The following is a 19,977-nucleotide window of genomic DNA, read 5'->3' on the forward strand; positions in this document are numbered from 1 at the left end:
GTAAAAACAACAACAACAACAACAAAAAACAGCCATGTGTAACATAGTTTACCTTGTCATTTACAATGTTTCCAGTATATTGTGATATGACATATGAAATTGGTCAAATATAATTCTGGATTATTTAAATTATATTTTCTTGCCCATTCTTTTAAGGGTAAAAGATTCAAGAAAACAGTTTGGTAAAAAGACATAGTATTTCGCAGAAGGAAAACATGATAATATTTTTAATGCCATATCCTATGGACTAAGATGCATTTTTGTTCCCGACACTTCTAGCATTTTATTCTCTGTATGTGGCAATTCCACTTATATGAGATTATTCCTGCTGAATGCATTTTAAGAGTCTCTTCTAAAGTTCCCCAGATTTGCCCCCATCTTCCTATGGGGATACCTTATCATTACTTCACTTCATGGTCAACAGCATTCTTTGCCCAAAAGACAGGAGCATCAGAATCTTCCCTTCAGGGGTGACACAAACCTACCATGGTGATGTCAATATCGTAAGCACAAAATTATCAAAATTGTTTTCATCAAGATATGGTCTATGTGGACAGATGTAGTCTGCCATACTCATGTAGGCATTCAATTTTCATCAGTTTTGAAAGTATAAAAAAAGAGGAAGGTACTTAGTTCACAACTTTCAATATGACAGAGAGATGTTCTTTATCATCACTGAGCATAATAACAATAATGAATGTTATCTATATCACATCTATCTTACAGAGTCCTTTGCCCCAATCATATAATGCGATCTTTAAAGATTTTGTTTGTTTATTTATTTATTTGACAGAGAGAGAGAAACAGCATGAGAGGGGATAGGGTCAGAAGGAGAAGCAGGCTCCCCGCTGAGCCGGGAGCCCGATGTGGGACTCGATCCCAGGACTCCGGGATCATGACCTGAGCCGAAGGCAGTCGCTTAACCAACTGAGCCACCCAGGCGCCCCATAATGCGATCTTTAAAACAATCTAAAGGAAAAGCCCAAGACCAGATGGCTTCACTGGTGAATTTTGGGATATGAAACCAAAAGCACAAGCAACAAAAGCAAAAATAAATAACTGATCTACATCAAACTAAAAACCTTTGCATAGCAAAGGAAACAGTCAACAAAATAAAAAGGGAAACTACAGAATGGGAAAAACAATTTGTAAAACCATATATCTGATAAAGAGTTAAAATATAAAGTACATAAGGAACTCATACAACTCAATACCAAAGAAGCAAATAATCCAATTTTTAAAAGGAGCAAAGAACCTGAATATACAATTAAAAAAAAAAAAAACCACATACAAATGGCCAACAGGTACATGAAAAGGTGCTCAACATCATTAATCATCAGGTAAATGCAAATCAAAACCACAATGAGATGTCACCTCACACCTGTCAGGATGGCTATTATCAAAAACACAAGAGATGGGCGCCTGGGTGGCTCAGTCATTAAGCATCTGCCTTCGGCTCAGGTCATGGTCCCAGGGTCCTGGGATCAAGTCCCACATTGGGCTCCCTGCTCGGCGGGAAGCCTGCTTCTCCCTCTCCCCACTCCCCCTGGTTGTGTTCCCTCTCTCGCTGTGTCTCTGTTGAATAAATAAAAAAACAAAAACAAAAAACACAAGAGATGACAATAGTTGTCAAGGAAGAAAAAGTGGAGAAAGGGGAACCCTTGTATACTATTTTTGGGAATGTAACTTGGTACAGCCATTACAGAAAACAGCATGGGGTTTACTCAAAAAATTAAAAAACAGAACTACCATATGATCCAGCAATTCCACGTCTAAATATATACAAAAGAAAATGAAATCAGTACCTCAAAGAGATGTCTGAACTCCCATATTCATAGGAGTATTACTCATAATAGCCAAGCTATGAAATAATCTAACTGTCCATCAATGGATGAGTGAATAAAGGTGATGTGGTATATCTATACGGTGGAATATTATTCAGCCATAAAAAAAAAAATCTTGTTGGGTGCCTGGGTGGCTCAGTCGTTAAGCGGCTGCCTTCAGCTCAGGTCATGATCCCAGGGTCCTGGGATCAAGTCCCACATCGGGCTCCCTGCTCAGCGGGAAGCCTGCTTCTCCCTCCCCCACTCCCCCTGCTTGTGTTCCTGCTCTCGCTGTCTCTGTCTCTGTCAAATAAATAAATAAAATCTTTAAAAAAAAAAAAATCTTGTCATTGTGGCAACACGGATGAACCTGGAAGGCATTATGCTAAAGAAAGACAAATACCCTATGATATCATTTATATATGGAATCTTAAAAACAAAAATGTAGAACTCAGTATGTTCTGAGGAGCTAATGGATAGCATAACTATAATAATACTTTATTGTTTACTTGCAATTTACTAAGAAACTACATCTTAAGCATTCTCACCACACGTGAGGTATGGATATAATTAACTTGACTTTGATAATCATTTCATAATATATGCATATATCAAGTCATTATGTTGTTTACTTTAAATATATGCAATTTTGTCAATTATACCTCAATAAAGCTGGGGGGAAAAGTCTTGTGAGCAAACCAATATTATAACCCACCTACAATTTACAGATGCAGAAAAGGAATCTAAGAGAGATTGGATAACTACCCTAAAACACATCTAGAAGTCAAGTCTTCCACTCACAAATGTTCAACTCTTTATTATGCCCTAAGTCTAGAGATCGCATAATACAGTAGCTACAGTGTAGACTCTGGAGCTGAACTCTCTGGGTTCAAATTCTGACTCCACACTATACTTGACTATTGGTAAGTTATTTTATCCTATTTACACCTCAGTTTCCTCATCTGTAAAGTGAGAATAATAATCATACCTACTTCTCATGATTACATGAGTTGATATATGTTAAATACCTATAAAAGCAATGACTGTTTAAGGTGATTGTTAATTTTTTTTAAATGTTTTGCTGCTATTGCAGAAGAAATGCATCCATGCTTTATGACAAGAAAGTTAAAACTAAAACATGGAAAAATCCCAGGTAGAGAATCACATTCTTTTTGGTGAAAGAATCACCTTCAAGGTTTAACAGGAACTGATAGTTCTGTCATTGTGATGAAAATAGACACATTTGAGGAAAACAGGCAGAGAAGAAAAAGAGAAAAGAAAGAATAGAGGAGATAGGGAGACAGAGTCAGGGGAGGGGAAAAATTAAGAAGTGTCTTCATCACAATACTTTAGAACCAATAATAGATTCCTTTTTCTAGTATTTTCAGGAGTTAACCTGGGCCTCCATGTTTTCCCAGTGACTTCAGAAATCAGGAAAATAAACCAAGGATTTCTGTTATGGCTTCTGCTTACATTGTGTGAGGTGGAAAAGAGTTTAGGATTTAGTAAAAGGAGGAGTCAACCCTTAACTTCCCCATTTATCACCTTGGGTAAGTCATTTCACTTCTCTCAAGCTAATTTTCTTATCAAACAACAATGATCAGAAAGACTGTTGTGACTAGGTATCACATGAGATTCTTATGGAGATCAAATAGTTAATATATGGTAAGTTGCTTAGAAACAATGACCTATGTAGTTACATATTATTTATGCAATTGCTTATGTAATTATGTATTATATGTGTTAGATTTGATCAAGATTTTTCTGTTAAAATTATGAGGCAAGTTAAATTTACCAGGTTTAAAGATAACGGTGAAACATCGTTGAGAACAGAAATTGGATATTAATACATCATTGCCCATTTGCTGCCCCGGTGTTACAAAGGAATTCGGCCACTGAATGGGAATACGGGTGGTTAGGATTACCAGATCTCTGTGGATGAAGCTGTTTCTTTCCAGGTACTCCATCCCTTCACACACATCTTGACACATGCTCAGCAGCACATCTCTACTAAAATGACCTTGTCTCTGTCGGAGGAAATTCAGAAGACAGCCCCTTTCCATGAACTCGGTAACAATGTAAATCGGCTTCTGCTGGGTGCATACACCATAAAGCTGCACTAGCTTCGGGTGTGTCAGCTTCCTGGGAGGGAAGTCATGCATACACACAGTTACTATAGGAAAAGAAACCCGCAGGGCTATTAGCTGATGAGAGGCTACTTTTTAATGCAAAAAGAGGAACCAGAAAGAACCGGTAACTTACATCATCACTTTAGCTTCTTCTATAAAGTCCTCCTCACACATGGCACCTTCCCTAATAGCTTTGATTGCCACTTTGTACTGAGCTCTCCACTTGCCTAGCCTCACCACTCCGAACAGTCCGCTGCCCAGTTCCCTCATAAAGGTCAGCTCTGAAGGATTGATCTCCCATTTTTCTGTGAGACAGAGGGGGAAAGTGATAACATTTAATAAGGAGAACACAGCATGAATCAGTGGCAAACAGAGAAACGACAACCAGTCAATGTCAAAGTTACAGGATAATACAATTATCATTAAAACATAGAACAGACTTGCAACCTATCTAAACTGCAAAAGGTGGCTTTCCAGCCTCTGGGGAGGATGTACTCCCTTCTAAGCCATCATAATATAACCAAAGTGAACAACAGAAGGCAAGAAGATGCTGAATAAGAGACTAATAATAATAGACCTTAAAAAAAGTACTTAGAAAAAAACTAGATCAAATACTTACTCCTTTACCATTCTTCCCCCTCGGCTTGTTGTACCCCACCCCCAAATATATCAGGTTGTAAAGAATTTAATCCTCTGTTTAAAAGGCTTTTGCTAGAAGGAACAAAGACAATCAAGTTGGATGCCTTCTTTATTACCTCCATCCTCACTTTCCTGTGATTAACCAATCAAGCTGGTGAGAACCAGAAAAGGATTTGATTTATTTTAGAAATAACATGGTAATGCTTATTTTTCACCGAGAAAGTTTTCTGCTGAATTATGAATAAGGATGAAAACAGAAAATCTAGGGTTACCATAGCTACAAGGATAATCATCTAAAACCCCATACTATACAACTGTAAAAACAATTCTACTGTGTGGAATTCTAAACATCTGAATTGGTCTTGTGATAATGGTTTCTTTTTCTAAGGAAAATTAGCCAATGCAACTACAAAATGAGTTACCATAGCTGAATCCTGCAGTGGTTGGTGCATTCTTCTCCTTCGTACTAACTGGGTACCGCAGTCTTGTGACAAGTCCTGGAAGTCAGAGAAAGCATTGAAATTGAATTCATTCTTTTTTTTTTTTTTTAAGATCTTATTTATTTGACAGAGAGAGAGACAGTGAGAGAGGGAACACAAGCAGTGGGAGTGGGAGGGGGAGAAGCAGGCTTCCCACAGAGCAGGGAGCCCGATGCGGGGCTCAATCCCAGGACCCTGGGATCATGACCTGAGCCGAAGGCAGACGCTTAACGACTGAGCCACCCATTCTGCATGGGAAAGCGCTAAACTCAGACACTCATGTATAAAGGCCGTTCATTTATCCACTTAGTGCTCATCCTCTGTGTACATACAGCACTCTGCTATAGCTAACAAAAAATAAAAAGAAAGGAAGGCAGGCAGGAAGAAGATGATCCTGTTCTTTGAATTGACAATTTTTATGGAACATAAAAAACTTTTTTACATATATATGTTTTTATTCACTCAACAAACATTTCCTTTTCAATACAACAGTCTTTACCAAGCACTGAGCTAGCATATTCTCAAACATTTTTTAAAATGTTAAAAAAGGTGGGGCGCCTGGGTGGCTCAGTTGGTTCAGCGTCTGCCTTCGGCTAAGGTCATGATCCCAGGGTCCTAGGATCGAGCTCCAAATCAGGCTCCCTGCTCAGCAGAGAGTCTGCTTCTCTCTCTCTCTCCCTCTGCCCCTCCCCACTGCTGGTTCTCTCTCTCTCAAATAAATAATAATAAATAATAAATAAAATCTTTAAAACAATAAGTAAAATGTTAAAAGGTTTCTAATAGCTATTATCAATTATTATTTCATGGTCTTTTCCAATATGATCTGAACTATGAAAGGGAATTAAGGGAATTACTAGTCTATTAAAAATTAAAGTGATTCACCTTGAATAACTCAATACTAGTAAGCTTAGCATAAATATGGGGCTTTAAAATATCAACAGCTGGGACCCAAATAGCTAAAGCAACGCTGAAAAAGAAAAGCAAAGCTGGAGACATAATGATTCCAGACTTCAAGCTATACTACAAAGCTGTCATCATCAAGACAGTATGGAACTGGCACAAAAACAGACACATAGATCAATGGAACAGAATAGAAAACCCAAAAATGGATCCATAAGGTTAACTTATCTTCGACAAAGCAGGAAAAAATATTCAATGGAAAAAAGACAGTCTCTTCAACAAGCAGTGTTCAGAAAACTGGACAGCAACAGAGGAATAAAACTGGACCACTTTCTCATACCATACACAAAAATAAATTCAAAATGGATGAAAGACCTAAACATGAGATAGGAAACCATCAAAATCCCAGAGAAGAACACAGGCAGTAACCTCTTTGACCTCAGCCATAGCAACTTCTTACTAGACATGTCTCTGGAGGCAAGGGAAACAAAAGCAAAAACGAACTATTGGGACTTTATCAAGATAAAAATCTTCTTTTTTTGTTAAAGATTTTTATTTATTTATTTGACACAGAGAGAGAAAGCGAGCACAAGCAGGGGGAGCCACAGGCAGAGGGAGAGGGAGAAGCAGGCTCTCCGCTGAGCAGGGAGCCCGATGCGGGACTTGATCCCAGGACCCTGGGGTCATGACCTGAGCTGAAGACAGACGTTTAACTGACTGAGCCACCCAAGCACCCAAGATAAAAACCTTCTGCACAGCGAAGGAAACAATCAATAAAACTAAAAGGTAACCTATGGAATGGAAGAAGGTATTTGCAAATGTCTTATCAGATAAAGGGCTAGTATCCAAAATTTATAAAGAACTTACCAAATTCAAAACCCAAAAAACAAATTATTCCAGTTAATTTAATGTTAATCCAGTTAAGAAATGGCAGAAGACATAAGTAGATATTTTTCCAAAGAAGACATCCAGATGGCTAACAGACACATGAAAAAATCTTCAACATCACTCAGCATCAGGGAAATACAAACCAAAACCACAATGAGATACCACCTCACACCTGTAAGAATGGCTAAAATTAACAACACAGGAAACAACAGGTGTTGGTGAGGATGTGGAGAAAGGAGAAACCTCTTACACTGTTGGTGGGAATGCAAGCTGGTGTAGCCACTCTGGAAAACAGTATGAGGGTTCCTCAAGAGTTAAAAATAGAACTACCCTATAATCTAGCCATTGCACTACTAGGTATTTACCCAAAGGATACAAAAATACTGATTCAAAGGGATATATGCACCCCAATGTTTATAGTAGCATTATCAACAATATCCAAATTTGGGCACCTGGGTGGCTCAGTTGGTTAAGCATTTGCCTTCAGCTCAGGTCATGATCCCAGGGTTCTGGGATGGAGTCCCACATGGGGCTCCCTGCTCAGTGGGGAGCCTGCTTCTCCCTCTCCTCCCTGCTCATGCTCTCTCTCACTATCTCTGTCTGTCTCTCTCTCAAATAAATAATAAATAAAATCTTTTAAAAAAAATAGCCAAACTATGGAAAGATCCCAAGTGTCCATCGACTGATGAATGGATAAAGAAGAGGTACACACACACACACATACATACACAATGGAATACTACCCAGCCATCAAAAAGAATGAAATCTTGCCATTTGCAATGATGTGGATGGAGCTAGAGGGTATTATGCTAAGTGAAATAAGTCAGTCAGAGAAAGACAAATACTATATGATTTCACTCATCTGTGGAATTTAAGAAACAAAACAGATGAACATATGGGAGGGAGGAAAAAAGAGAGAGGGAAACAAACCATAAGAGACTCTTAACGGGGGCGCCTGCGTGCCTCAGTTGGTTGAGTGCCTGCCTTCAGCTTGGGTCATGATCCTGGAGTCCCGGGATCCAGCCCCGCATCGGGCCCCCTGCTCAGGGGGAGTCTGCTTCTCCCCTCTCTCTTTGCTCCTCCCCTGCTCATGCTCTCTCTCTCTCTCTCTCTCTCTCGCTCACTCTCTCTTAGAAAAATAAGTAACACTTTTTTAAAAAGAGAGAGAGAGGCTCTTAACGATAGAGAACAAACAGGGTTGATGGAAGGAGGTGGGGGATGGGCTACATGGGTGATGGGTATTAAGAAGGGCACTTATGATGAACACTGGGTGTTGTATGTAAGTGATGAACCTCTTAATTCTACTCCTGAAACCAATATTATGCTGTATGTTAACTAACTAGAATTAAATAAAAATTTGGGGAAAAAATGAAATAAAATACCAACAACTGGGAATACCAACCACTGGAAATCAGTGAGGTAGGTTAGACACTTCAACGTAAGTTGCTTACAGCACTAGATTTGAAGAAAGGCAGAGATCTCTCCTATAGGCATACATAGCACTCTGTGTTTCTTCGATTACAGCATATCTCACAGTAACTTTAAATTGTTATATACTTCTCTGTCTCCCCCACCAGACGGTAAAAGATCTGAGAGAGACAGGATCAATGACTATCTAGTCCACCATAGCCTCCCTAGAGCCAGGCACAGTTCCTGGCATGTAACAGGTACTCAAGTCATGTTTGCTAGATGAGTGAATTTAGATAATGGTGAAGAATAAAATTTATACAAGAACACACACACACACACATACACACAAAAGAAAGAAAGAAGGGAATGTGAACACTACAAAAGAAAATAACAGAATAAGAGATAAGAAAAAGTTCTTTGGGGGATAAATTGATATGAAAGTAGCTCTTCACATGTTAAACACAGAGTTAACATATAACCCAGCAAATTCACTCCTAGGTAAGTCACCAAGAGAAATGAAAGATATTTCCATGCAAAAACTTGTACACAAATGTTCACAGCAGCATTATTCATAACAGCCAAAATGTGGAAACAACCCAGATGTCTACCAACTGATGAATGATGACAAAATGGATTAAAAAAAATTAACAGAGTGGATTATTTGTCAATAAAAAGGAATGGAGCACTTATACAGGCTACAATATGGACAAATGTCAGAAACATTATGTTAAGTCACTCAAGCCAGTTACAACAGACTACATATTATATGATTCCATTTATATGAAATGTCCAGAACAGGCAAATCTATAGAGACAGCAAGTAGATTACTGGTTGCCAGGGGCTGGACTGATGAAAGGGGGCCGAGGGGTGATAGGTGATGGGTACAAGGTTTCTTTTGGGGATGATGAAAATGTTCTTAGATTATAGGATACTTGGCACCACTCTAAATATACTAATGACAATGAACTGTATACTTTAAATGGGTGATTCTTATGATATTTAAATTATACCCCTATAACTGTTCCTATCATTATCTGAGAACATGGGCATAAATATGGTTTCTGGTTTTGGTGTTTGGTTTGTTCCCACTCTGGTAGTAAGTATAGCAGAGATTCAGGAAGATGGAAAACTTGTCCAGGACATGATTACTCTAGTCTTTGGAAGCCAACAGCAGAGCCCTAAGCCCTGGGCTTGTCTGCTAGCTTCTGCGACATCTCTGACATAGACATATCTTGGGTTTTAGTTTCATACAGTTAAAGAAAGGAAACTATTCAATGACACTTTTCAAGATGGTAAGGCAGATTTTATTTAGGACCACTGTGATTTGGTATAGGGACCACAGCAATGGGATTTTAGAGTTCAAGAGAGATTGGGTTCAACTCCAAATATAGCACAGACAAATGGGAATTTATAGACAAAGAGCAGAGTTGGAATCCGTGGATGGAAAATTGCTAAGAGAAATGCTGGGGAGTGGGGGGTTCTGGGATACACCTATCTAAGAGGATCTTGCTGAAGACAAGCCAGGGTAACCAGACATCACCTGGTAGAAAATAAGAAATCTGATCAGATACTGTGTGTGAGCAGATATCAGATGTTAAGGTGGGACTTCTGGTTAAACTGACTTAGCAGGGTTCTTGCTAAAAACTGGATTTTACAAGAAAGTGCACAAATGGGTCTAGGAGATGGTTCAGGAGTCTGACTAAAGCTTGGTCAAGCAAAGAATCTTTGTCAGTACCACAGGTATAAATCACAGAAATGTGAACATTTATCATATGCAACAAGAATAACTCATGTCCTAAGGTCAAGACAGCTTTTTATGAGACTTAATATTATTTCTATTTTTTCTTTGTATATATCACTTCCTTAATATGCAATAATTTTAAATTAATCGTATTCTATAATTAACTATAAATTGAAACTGCCCAAGGAAGAATCCATCACAATGTCTGATCATTTTAATCACTACTCTATATTTGAAAAATGTTTTAATAGATCACTTACCTGCTGCATTGTGCTTATGATATTCAATAATCTCAGGAATTGAACCAAATGCATGTTTTTCTGCCAGATAGTACTTCTTTGGGGATGTTGTTGTTTCCTTTATATGATAATGCCTGAAACCTGACGAGCCCTCACTGAAACAAAAATCCAAATGTGTTAGCACCAAGTTGGAATAATGTAACTTCATTCTTAAGATGTTTTCCACCAGGCAACCACAGGTCCCTACATATAGCCCCTTCTATTCTCTGCACAACTTTTATTTTTTCCCCATGTTCTTCTTAGCTTTGCCTTTCACAATAATAGGTGGAAGTTTTTAAAGTGGTCACTGATAACATACTTGGCCCTTGCATGAGATTATGAAAGAGAAGATTTACCAATTCCATTTACCAACAGCTAAAAGTCTTAAAATAGTTATTAGCTGACTACTGTTCTTTGTCCCTGCTATTGATGTAAACTTGCAAACATCTAGAAGACTTATGCTTCTAAAAATGAATAAGCTGACTTATAAAAAATGTACAAATTCTATTTTAAATATCTTCTTAGAACACAGATTTCCTCAAGTCATCTCTTGCTAAAGATCCTTTCAAGAGAACTCCCTCTGCTCTTAAAGCTCCTTGACATTGATGTGAGCTGACCTCTACTTTTATCTCTTAGGGTTCGCTTTCCTCCCTCACCCCACCCCTCCCGTTCCAGCTATAATACGCTTTTGTCAGTTCCTGGAACTCACAATATCCTCACTCAATTCTGGGTCTAGGCAGTTTCCTAAATCAGAAACACTCTTTCCCCTCCCTCCAACTTCCGCCCTCATCACCCACCAGGTCTGGCTAGATGTCCCCAGACTACATTTGTGACGAACTGGGATATCTCTGGGCTGTGTACCACCCCCCCACACATACACACATTCTCTCCAAGCATAGGACTTACTCATCATGTACTACCATAACTGCCTCTTTGCTTGTCTGAATCCCCCACTAAGCTATCAGAAGGCAGGGTCAGTGCCTACTTTGTTCACTGTGATATCCTTAGTGCTTAGCGCAATGCACAATAATTATTTCTTCAATGTTGCTAAAGTTTCTATAGACATTGTCAACAGATATATATACATATATATATATACACACACACACACACATATATGTATATGTATATATATGTGTGTGTGTGTGTATATATATATATGTATATATATGGAAAACCATAAGAAAAATTACCAAGTATAGGAAATATGGATATAAGGAAATATGAATATAAAAAATAGGACAGACTTTAGAAATCAAATTTAGATTTTCTTATTTAATGCTAAAATGCAGCATATTTTTTGAGATTTAGGAATCCATACAAACTATATAAAAACTCTTAGAGAGGGAGAGATGATTGATTGAGTACTTACCCTCCAAACTTTGTATAAAGGGAGACTGTGTACATGCCTGCTTGACTGGAATCCCTTACCATGAAACCACCTTCTTTATCCTAAAATCCAAGTTAAGAAAAATTTTTCAATCCAATAACAAGTATCAATGCCATAGGGAAGATTCAGGAAACCAATCTTACAATTTCATGATTATTCCTTGCCTAGAAAATCTGCCTTGGAGAAGCACAACTTACCAACAGCATGCAACTGTATGACTTTCCCCTTCACTTTACTGTGCTATGAGATTAGTTCAAGAAAGTATTCTCCCAATTCCCCACAATCACAAATCTTCACACACACCAGCATGAGACATTTCAGCAAGATATCTCTCAGGGCCCTTCCAGAAACAACAGACAAGATGTTGCAATTCCTTTAAGTTCTGGACATGTGGGGAAACAGTTACTGAAAAATGTATTTCTTAATAACTGGGTTTCATTTCATACATTTTTCATATTTGCTATAAGCTTTGAATCCTGACTCAGTATCATCTTCTATCCACATAGCATTTTTCCTGTAAATATCTCAGTGCTCTTTATAAGAACATTTTTTAAAAATCCTAATTCCCCTGGAAATCAATGTTAAATATCATTGTTCACAGAAGGAGTGATGGAAGCACAAGTAAACCAAGCAGAGAAAACCAAAAGATAAAACAAAGAATGACTAAAAGGTAAGTCCTTATCAGGTTTTAAGCCAAAGAGCAAGAAACAGAAGCTAGCAACCTCCAATACCTCTCCACCAATACCACCACCATCAGTCTCCAGCTCTGAAATTGCTTTAACATGAGAGTGTGTTTAGTAGTTGAAAACCAAAATAAATTTTATTATTAAGGCAATGAATTAAATAAAGCCCCACAAATAAATTGGGTAAAAACAATTAGGTACAATCAATGATCATAATAGTTCACCGCTCAGTAAAAAGGATAATAGCTACCATATATTTATTGAGAGCTTACTCTGTTTTAGTAGGTTCTAATATGTGGATTTACTTAATCCTCAAAACAGTCCTATGAGACAGGTACTACTGTTAACCCTGCTTTATTTCACAGGTAGGGAAATGGGGCACAAAGAGGTGGGATAACTTGCCCCAGATCACACAGCTAGTGAGTATCAGAGCCAAAATTTGGACCCTAGGTTTTCTAGCTACCCACTCACCTACAGCTGCCTTTCATTGTGGGGTCACCAGCGAGGCATATAAGGATTATGTCGGGGAGTAGGTGTGGTAACATATCATTTGAATCAAGCAGTCACCTTCTTTTGCTCTCAACATAAACTATAGAAATAAGCGTCCAACAAAACCTTGACTGGTGGTAATAAGCAGGAGATAAAATGAGAAAACATGGGTTTAAAAAAAATTGAGAACTATTACTAAATAGAATAACTAGATCACAAATGCAGAGAATTATACAGATCATCATCTAACCCAACCTCTTCATCTTACAGGTGGGCAAAACAGACGAGAAAAGTCACAACTAGATTCAGGTCTCCTTACTCAGTCCATTGCAGCTTCCCCTATACTATATCTTATCCTTTCATTTTATTTCTTTTTAAAGTGTAAGAATTTTAGTACATTTATTAGGTATTATTATTTGGCACATTTATCTCTAAAGGCAACTAAATAGTTATTAAACCTTCATTTGTAAAAGATATCATGTAATATTGATGTAAATTATTTTTAAAAAGCAACTTCAAAAACTAATGATGTATGGTATGTTGGCTAATTGAATTTAAAATTAAAAAAGTAACTTCAAACAAAAAGGAAAAACACATTTAAGGACTAAAATCAAGGTAGCAGATAATAAATCAGTGAGAAAGGAAGTAAAGAAAGTGTTACCCATAGCTTTACCTATTAGTATGGGTTTAATTGTCTCCCCCTCACAAAAGATACATTGGAGTCCTAACCCCCAGTACTTCAGAATTACTTGAGAGTTACAGATGGAATCGAGTTGAAATGAGATCAGTAGCCTGGGCCCTAATCTAATGATGGAATCCTTATATGAAAGGGAAATCTGGACACAGAGACAGAGGTGCATGGAGGGAAAAAAAGGCAGGAAGCCCAGGACAGATCCCTCCCCCTCCCTCACAGCCGTCAGAAGGAGCCAACCCTGAGGGCATCCTGATTTCAAACTCTAACTCTAGAACCATGCGACAATACATTTCTGTTGCTTAAGCCACTCGGTGTGTGGTATCTTGTTTTGGCGGCCCCGGGAAACTAATACTATACCGATCCTCAATTTTACATGATTAAAAATAAACACTTATATCACACTATTTTTGAGGCTTTAGAAACAGGTATGTGAAATCACTTCTCAGAGATGTGTTACAATTAATTTGTGCTGAAACCAAATACACAAAACAAGTACAAACACTTACTTCACTTCTGAGGAGCTGCTCTGCTTTGCTTCTATTCGTATTTCTGCAATACCACCTGAACAGAAAAAGAAGAACCTTTAAGGCCTCCGGTGTTTTAAATTATTTTTTATTCTTTTTAGGATTAAGGTAATACTGCCCATCAATAACAAATAAAATTAATAGGAATAAGACATTACTCATAATCTCAATAATACAGGCAACCACTAGTAACATTTGGATATATATACTTTCAGACTTTTTCTACCCACATATTCTTTTAAAGATTTTATTTATTCATTTGACAGAGAAAGACACAATGAGAGAGGGAACACAAGTGGGGGAGAGGGAGAAGGCTTCCCGCCGAGCAGGGAGCCCAGTGCGGGACTCGATCCCAGTACCCTGGGATCATGACCTGAGCCGAAGGCAGATGCTTAAGGACTGAGCCACCCAGGCACCCCTCGACCCACATTTTTATGATGATATGCACATATGCCAACATTCATATTTTTTATTAAAGTGGGATCAAACTATATCTGCTATATCATAACCAGAATTTGTTTATATAACAGCATATGACGGACATCTTTGCAAAGCAATCTAGTTCTGTGCATCATGGTATGGACATACCATAATTTATTGAAGCTATTCTTCATTATTTAACATAAAAATCATTTCCAAATTTTCACTATTGTAATAATAGCAAAAATGAAGTTTACTCCACAAATTCAAACATGTAGGAAACATCACCCAACTTTCATTATTGTATTTAATTCAAATTAAATCTTACCCCAAGCCCCCATCCCACCAATAGGCTGTAGATTTCATCTCAGGTCATTATGGAGGCTCCCCCATTGAATTTCACAAAGGTGCCAAGTGTCAAAGAAACAGAGCAAAATAGAAGAGTAGGCTTCCTGGGTCTTCTAGACAACCCCTGGAGGTCACCTGAGGCTCTGCTGTAGGGATTCCACCATAGCCACGCAGAAGCGCCTGCCCCCCCACCAGGTCCTGCCACCACGCTGTACAACAAACCCGAGCCCCTGCAGATCAGTGCCCTTCTTAATCCTTGGGAAATCTTTCCCAAGGAAAGATGGAAACTGCCATCTCCCACCTCATCCTCAGAAATACTCCGCCCTCTCCCTGCTTCCCCAGCCCAATCTTTTCATGAGATTGTAAGTTGGCCAAAGAACATGAACTCAAACTGTTTTCTTTGGCTTTCTGTTTTAAACTTTTTGTTGTTGTTTGTTTTGGTCTGTTTGTTCTAGATGCCCTTTAGTGAGCAGAGAACCGTCCACCACAGTCATATTTCCTGAGGCTTACAACGTTATGAAACCAGACTGGCCCCTCTGGACATTTTAATTTCCTACCACTGGTTCAGTCTTCTATAAAAGAACTGGCACCTACTTTTGACCCAGCAAGCACCCTGAGACAAGCAAACATAAAGGCCTTCTCTGATGGAGGAAGGGAAAAATACAATGACCAAAATACAATAACAAGATCTTTTTTGGGTCTAGATTCTTTTAGGTACTTGTAGCAGCCAAACTACAATCTCAATACAATGACTGCTATTTTATTTGGAGCCTGGGGTGATTAAGCAGAATTATGGGCATTAAGATCTCATTGCTGAGGACACCCCTTTATGAACTGAGACCAAGTTTGACAAAAGTGCAGTTGTAATCAATCAATTTCTGAATGAAATAGAGAGATACAATAAATGAGGAGAACAGAATGGATTCTGTCCCTAAGCTTCTCCACTGATAACAAGAAACATTTGTCAGAATGCCGAAAAAGTCATAAAAATTAATTAAGGAAAGGCAACTGGAGCTCTCACGGTGTATTATAAACCAGCAGGACCTGAAAGATTAAGGGAAAAAAATTCTTTTTATAAATAACGAAGACCCAACCCCATATCTTCACAGCAGAAGTAAACATTGGAGGTTTAGTCTCACGTTCAGATGTAAGAAATCAGTAAGGCTGCCTCAGGAGGAAATTAACTTAAAGATAGTGAGAGAGAGAAAGAGGTTCTTCCCTCATCTAGTATATTCACAGTTCCTGGGGAGGGAAAAAGGAAATAAGAAAGAAAAGGAATCCATGGCACAAAGGGCAGGCAGGCTTTTTGAAATCCTGCCCTAAGCAGTCATTTTTATAGCATTTGCAGATTCCCCAGAAAGGATATTTTCCCTCCCTAGGATGTAAGCTCAGACCTTTAAGAGTATGTTGAAGGAAGGGAAGGAGGAAGGGGTGATGAACAAACAGATGAATCAATTCGTGGTGAGTATTTCCCAATGGTCCGTTGTGGCTTCCCTCCCTCTTCTGTGGTACTTCTCACTAGGCAAGAAAGGAAAGACAGGGGTGCCTCGGCCGCGCTCATCCTGGCAGGAAGAACGCTACACATGGGCGAACGTGAAGGAGCCCCCATGGTGAGCAGGAGCGCGGGTGCAGATGCCAGCCCCCGGACATCTCTCCTAGCCTGCCACAGACACACCTCTGTGAATAGGAGGTTAGTTAGCTGCCCTGGATGAAGGAACACACTCTACATCTAAAAAGCATGGCCTGGGATTTGCAAGTAACTGGTCAGTCTGTCTTTAGATTATCAAAACCTGATGGGAATGAGGTTTTCAGATTGGCTAGTCATTTCAAAACACTCCAGAGGAGCAGGACTTCATAGTGGTGTCTGAACAGAGAAGAAAAGGAGATTTGGGGATACTCAGGCTTTTCTGGAAAGTTCAGATGCTGGCCAAGTTTCTTGGGGAAGATGGGTTGAGTAAATCACCAAGGGAAGACAACCAGTATAAATGGAGGAAAAACAGAAACCAACCAACCAACCAGCTATAAATCTTTGCTGGTTCTCTAATTTGACCCTTTCCTCCTGAGCCACCCACTTAAAAGCCTTATCCTAGACTTTGCCCCATTCTAAGGGCCCTTTCATGTCGGTCCCCTCCTTCCTTTAACATCTTTCCATCAAGAACATGTCCTGACCAATATCACAATCCCACTTTCTTTCCTGCAGCAGCTCCTTTGACCCTCTCTGCCTCCAAGTGTTACCTGGGTGTGGAGGTCAGAACCAAGTTCTGGGAGCCTCAGGCCTGGCAATCCTGAGTCCAGCCCTGTGGAGAGTCTGTTGCCGGGGACTCCTAGGCCCAAACAAACAGCAGGAGAACTCTTGATTCAATAGCTGGCAAAAGGCTTTTTAACCCTGGGGACATTTAAGATGTGTTCCAGCATGGGCTGTAGCAAAGAACAAGACAAATCTTGGCCTGGGAAGACTGGGAGGAGAGGGGGATTCTGATGGTCTACACGGAGAAGAGGTTTCATCTTTCTCATTGAGCTAGGCATGGCCCATGCCATGTGGAATTCCTGAGCCTGGGCCGAGGGCTGGGGGATTCCCACGCCAGAGACCATACACAGCAAATTCCCTGAGTCACACAGAGGAGGAGGAGAGTCCCTCACAAGAGAGGAAATTTCCGAACTAAGATAAATCCAAAAACCTCATGGCAATGAATCATAGCCTTCATAAAATCCTTATTCGTAGTCCCATGAGTCAGGGGAGTTCTCACAGTTAGATAAGGATTATCTGGTTTCCAAGCACAGACCTTCCCAAATCATCAGTTAGGTATCAGTCAGATCACTTTAAAATTGGGTACAAGTTTTCACTGTTAAGCACCTTCTCTAATTCTAAGGATTTTGTTATATTTTCCTAAAATTTATTTAAGAACAGAAACACTATTTTATATATTTTGTATACCCTTACCTATTTCTAAAACAACTTTCAGGGAATCACATCCCTGAGTGCTATTAATCTTTTTCTAGATTTTAAGGGATACTTACATTACAGAAAGTGATATGGACAGAGGAGACAGCTTTTTCTTGGTGGTGGTGGTGGTTGTGTTTTATTTTATTATTTTTTTTTCTTTTTTCTTTTTATTAACATTTAATGTATTGTTTCAGGTGTACAGGTCTGTGATTCATCAGTCTTACACAGTTCACAGCACTCACCATAGCTCATACCCTCCCCAATGTCCACCACCCAGCCACCCCATCCCTCCTACCCACCTCCACTCCAGCAACCCTCAGTTTGTTTCCTGAGATTAAGAGTCTCTTATGGTTTGTTTCCCTCTCTGGTTTCATCTTGTTTCATTTTTCCCTCCCTTCTCCAATGATCCTCTGCCTTGTTTCTCAAATTCCACATATCAGCGAGATCATATGATAATTATCTATCTCTGATTGACTTATTTTGCTTAGCATAATACCTTCTAGTTCCATCCACATCATTGCAAACGGCAAGATTTCATATTTTGATGGCTGCATAACATTCCATTGTATATATACACCACGTCTTCTTTATCCATTCATCTGTTGATGGGCATCTAGGCTCTTTCCATAGTTTGGCTATTGTGGACATTGCTGCTACGAACATTGGGGTGCACGTACCCCTTCGGATCACTACTTTTGTATCTTTGGGGTAAATACCCAGTAGTGCAATTGCTGGGACATAGGGTATCTCTATTTTCAACTTTTTGAGGAACCTCCATACTGTTTTCCAGAGTGGCTGCACCAGCTTGCATTCCCAAAAACAGTGTAGGAGGGTTCCCCTTTCTCTGCATCCCCGCCAACATCTGTCGTTTCCTGACTTGTTAATTTTAGCCATTCTGACTGGTGTGAGGTGGTATCTCATTGTGGTTTTGATTAGTATTTCCCTGATGCCGAGCAATGTTGAACACTTTGGCCATCTGGATGTCTTCTTTGCAGAAATGTCTGTTCATGCCTTCTGCCCATATCTTGATTGGATTTTTTGTTCTTTGGGTGTTGAATTTGATAAGTTATTTATAGATTTTGGATAATAGCCCTTTATTTGATATGTCATTTGCAAATATTTTCCATTCTGTCAGTTGTCTTTTGGTTTTGTTGACTGTTTCCTTTGCTGGGCAAAAGATTTTTATCTCGATGAAGTCCCCATAGAGTTCATTTTTGCCCTTGCTTCCCTTGCCTTTGGCAATGTGTCTAGAAAGAAGTTGCTGCGGCTGAGGTCAAAGAGGTTGCTGCCTGTGTTCTCCTCAAGAATTTTGATGGATTCCTGTCTCACATTTAGGTCTTTCATCCATTTTGAGTCTATTTTTGTGTGTGGTGTGAGGAAATGGTCCAGTTTCATTCTTCTGCATGTGGCTGTCCAATTTTCCCAACACCATTTGTTGAAGAGACTGTCTTTTTTCCATTGGACATTCTTTCCTGCTTTGTCGAAGATTAGTTGACCATAGAGTTGAGGGTTCATTTCTGGGCTCTCTATTCTGTTCTATTGATCTATGTGTCTGTTTTTTGCTAGTACCATACTGTCTTGATGATTACAGCTTTGTAATAGAGCTTGAAGTCCAGAATTGTGATGCCACCAGCTTTGCTTTTCTTTTTCAACATTCCTCTGGCTATTCGGGGTCTTTTCTGGTTCCATACAAATTTTAGGATTATTCCATTTCTTTGAAAAAAGTGGATGGTATTTTGATAGGGATTGCATTAAATGTGTAGATTGCTCTAGGTAGCATTGACATCTTCACAATATTTGTTCTTCCAATCTATGAGCAGGGAATGTTTTCCCATCTCTTTGTGTCTTCCTCAATTTCTTTCATGAGCGTTCTATAGTTTTCTGAGTATAGATCCTTTGCCTCTTTGGTTAGATTTATTCCTAGGTATCTTATGGTTTGGGGTGCAATTGTAAATGGGATCGACTCCTTAATTTCTCTTTCTTGTCTTGTTGTTGGTGTATAGAAATGCCACTGATTTCTGTGCATTGATTTTATATCCTGCCACTTTACTGAATTCCTGTATGAGTTCTAGCAGTTTTGGGGTGGAGTCTTTTGGGTTTTCCACATAAAATATCATATCATCTGCAAAGAGTGAGAGTTTGACTTCTTCTTTGTTGATTCAGATGCCTTTTATTTCTTTTTGTTGTCTGATTGCTGA

The 19,977-nt window shown here is 39.1% G+C and overlaps 1 protein-coding gene across 2 annotated transcripts in view; it reads right to left on the minus strand.

The window, feature by feature from the left end:
* The window catches only part of TEC (tec protein tyrosine kinase), a 137,846-nt gene that overhangs the window by 5,517 nt on the left and 112,352 nt on the right, over positions 1-19,977 (minus strand). For both annotated transcript variants that reach the window (XM_036093000.2, XM_078068581.1), the window contains 6 exons: positions 14,050-14,104; positions 11,660-11,739; positions 10,270-10,403; positions 5,014-5,088; positions 4,086-4,257; positions 3,749-3,965 (listed from right to left, as the gene is read on the minus strand). In XM_036093000.2, coding sequence (XP_035948893.1) covers positions 3,749-3,965; positions 4,086-4,257; positions 5,014-5,088; positions 10,270-10,403; positions 11,660-11,739; positions 14,050-14,104 — 733 coding nt within the window. The remainder of the gene's footprint in view (positions 1-3,748; positions 3,966-4,085; positions 4,258-5,013; positions 5,089-10,269; positions 10,404-11,659; positions 11,740-14,049; positions 14,105-19,977) is intronic.

Source organism: Halichoerus grypus, chromosome 3 (assembly GCF_964656455.1).
Source record: "Halichoerus grypus chromosome 3, mHalGry1.hap1.1, whole genome shotgun sequence".
NCBI classification, from domain to species: domain Eukaryota; kingdom Metazoa; phylum Chordata; class Mammalia; order Carnivora; family Phocidae; genus Halichoerus; species Halichoerus grypus.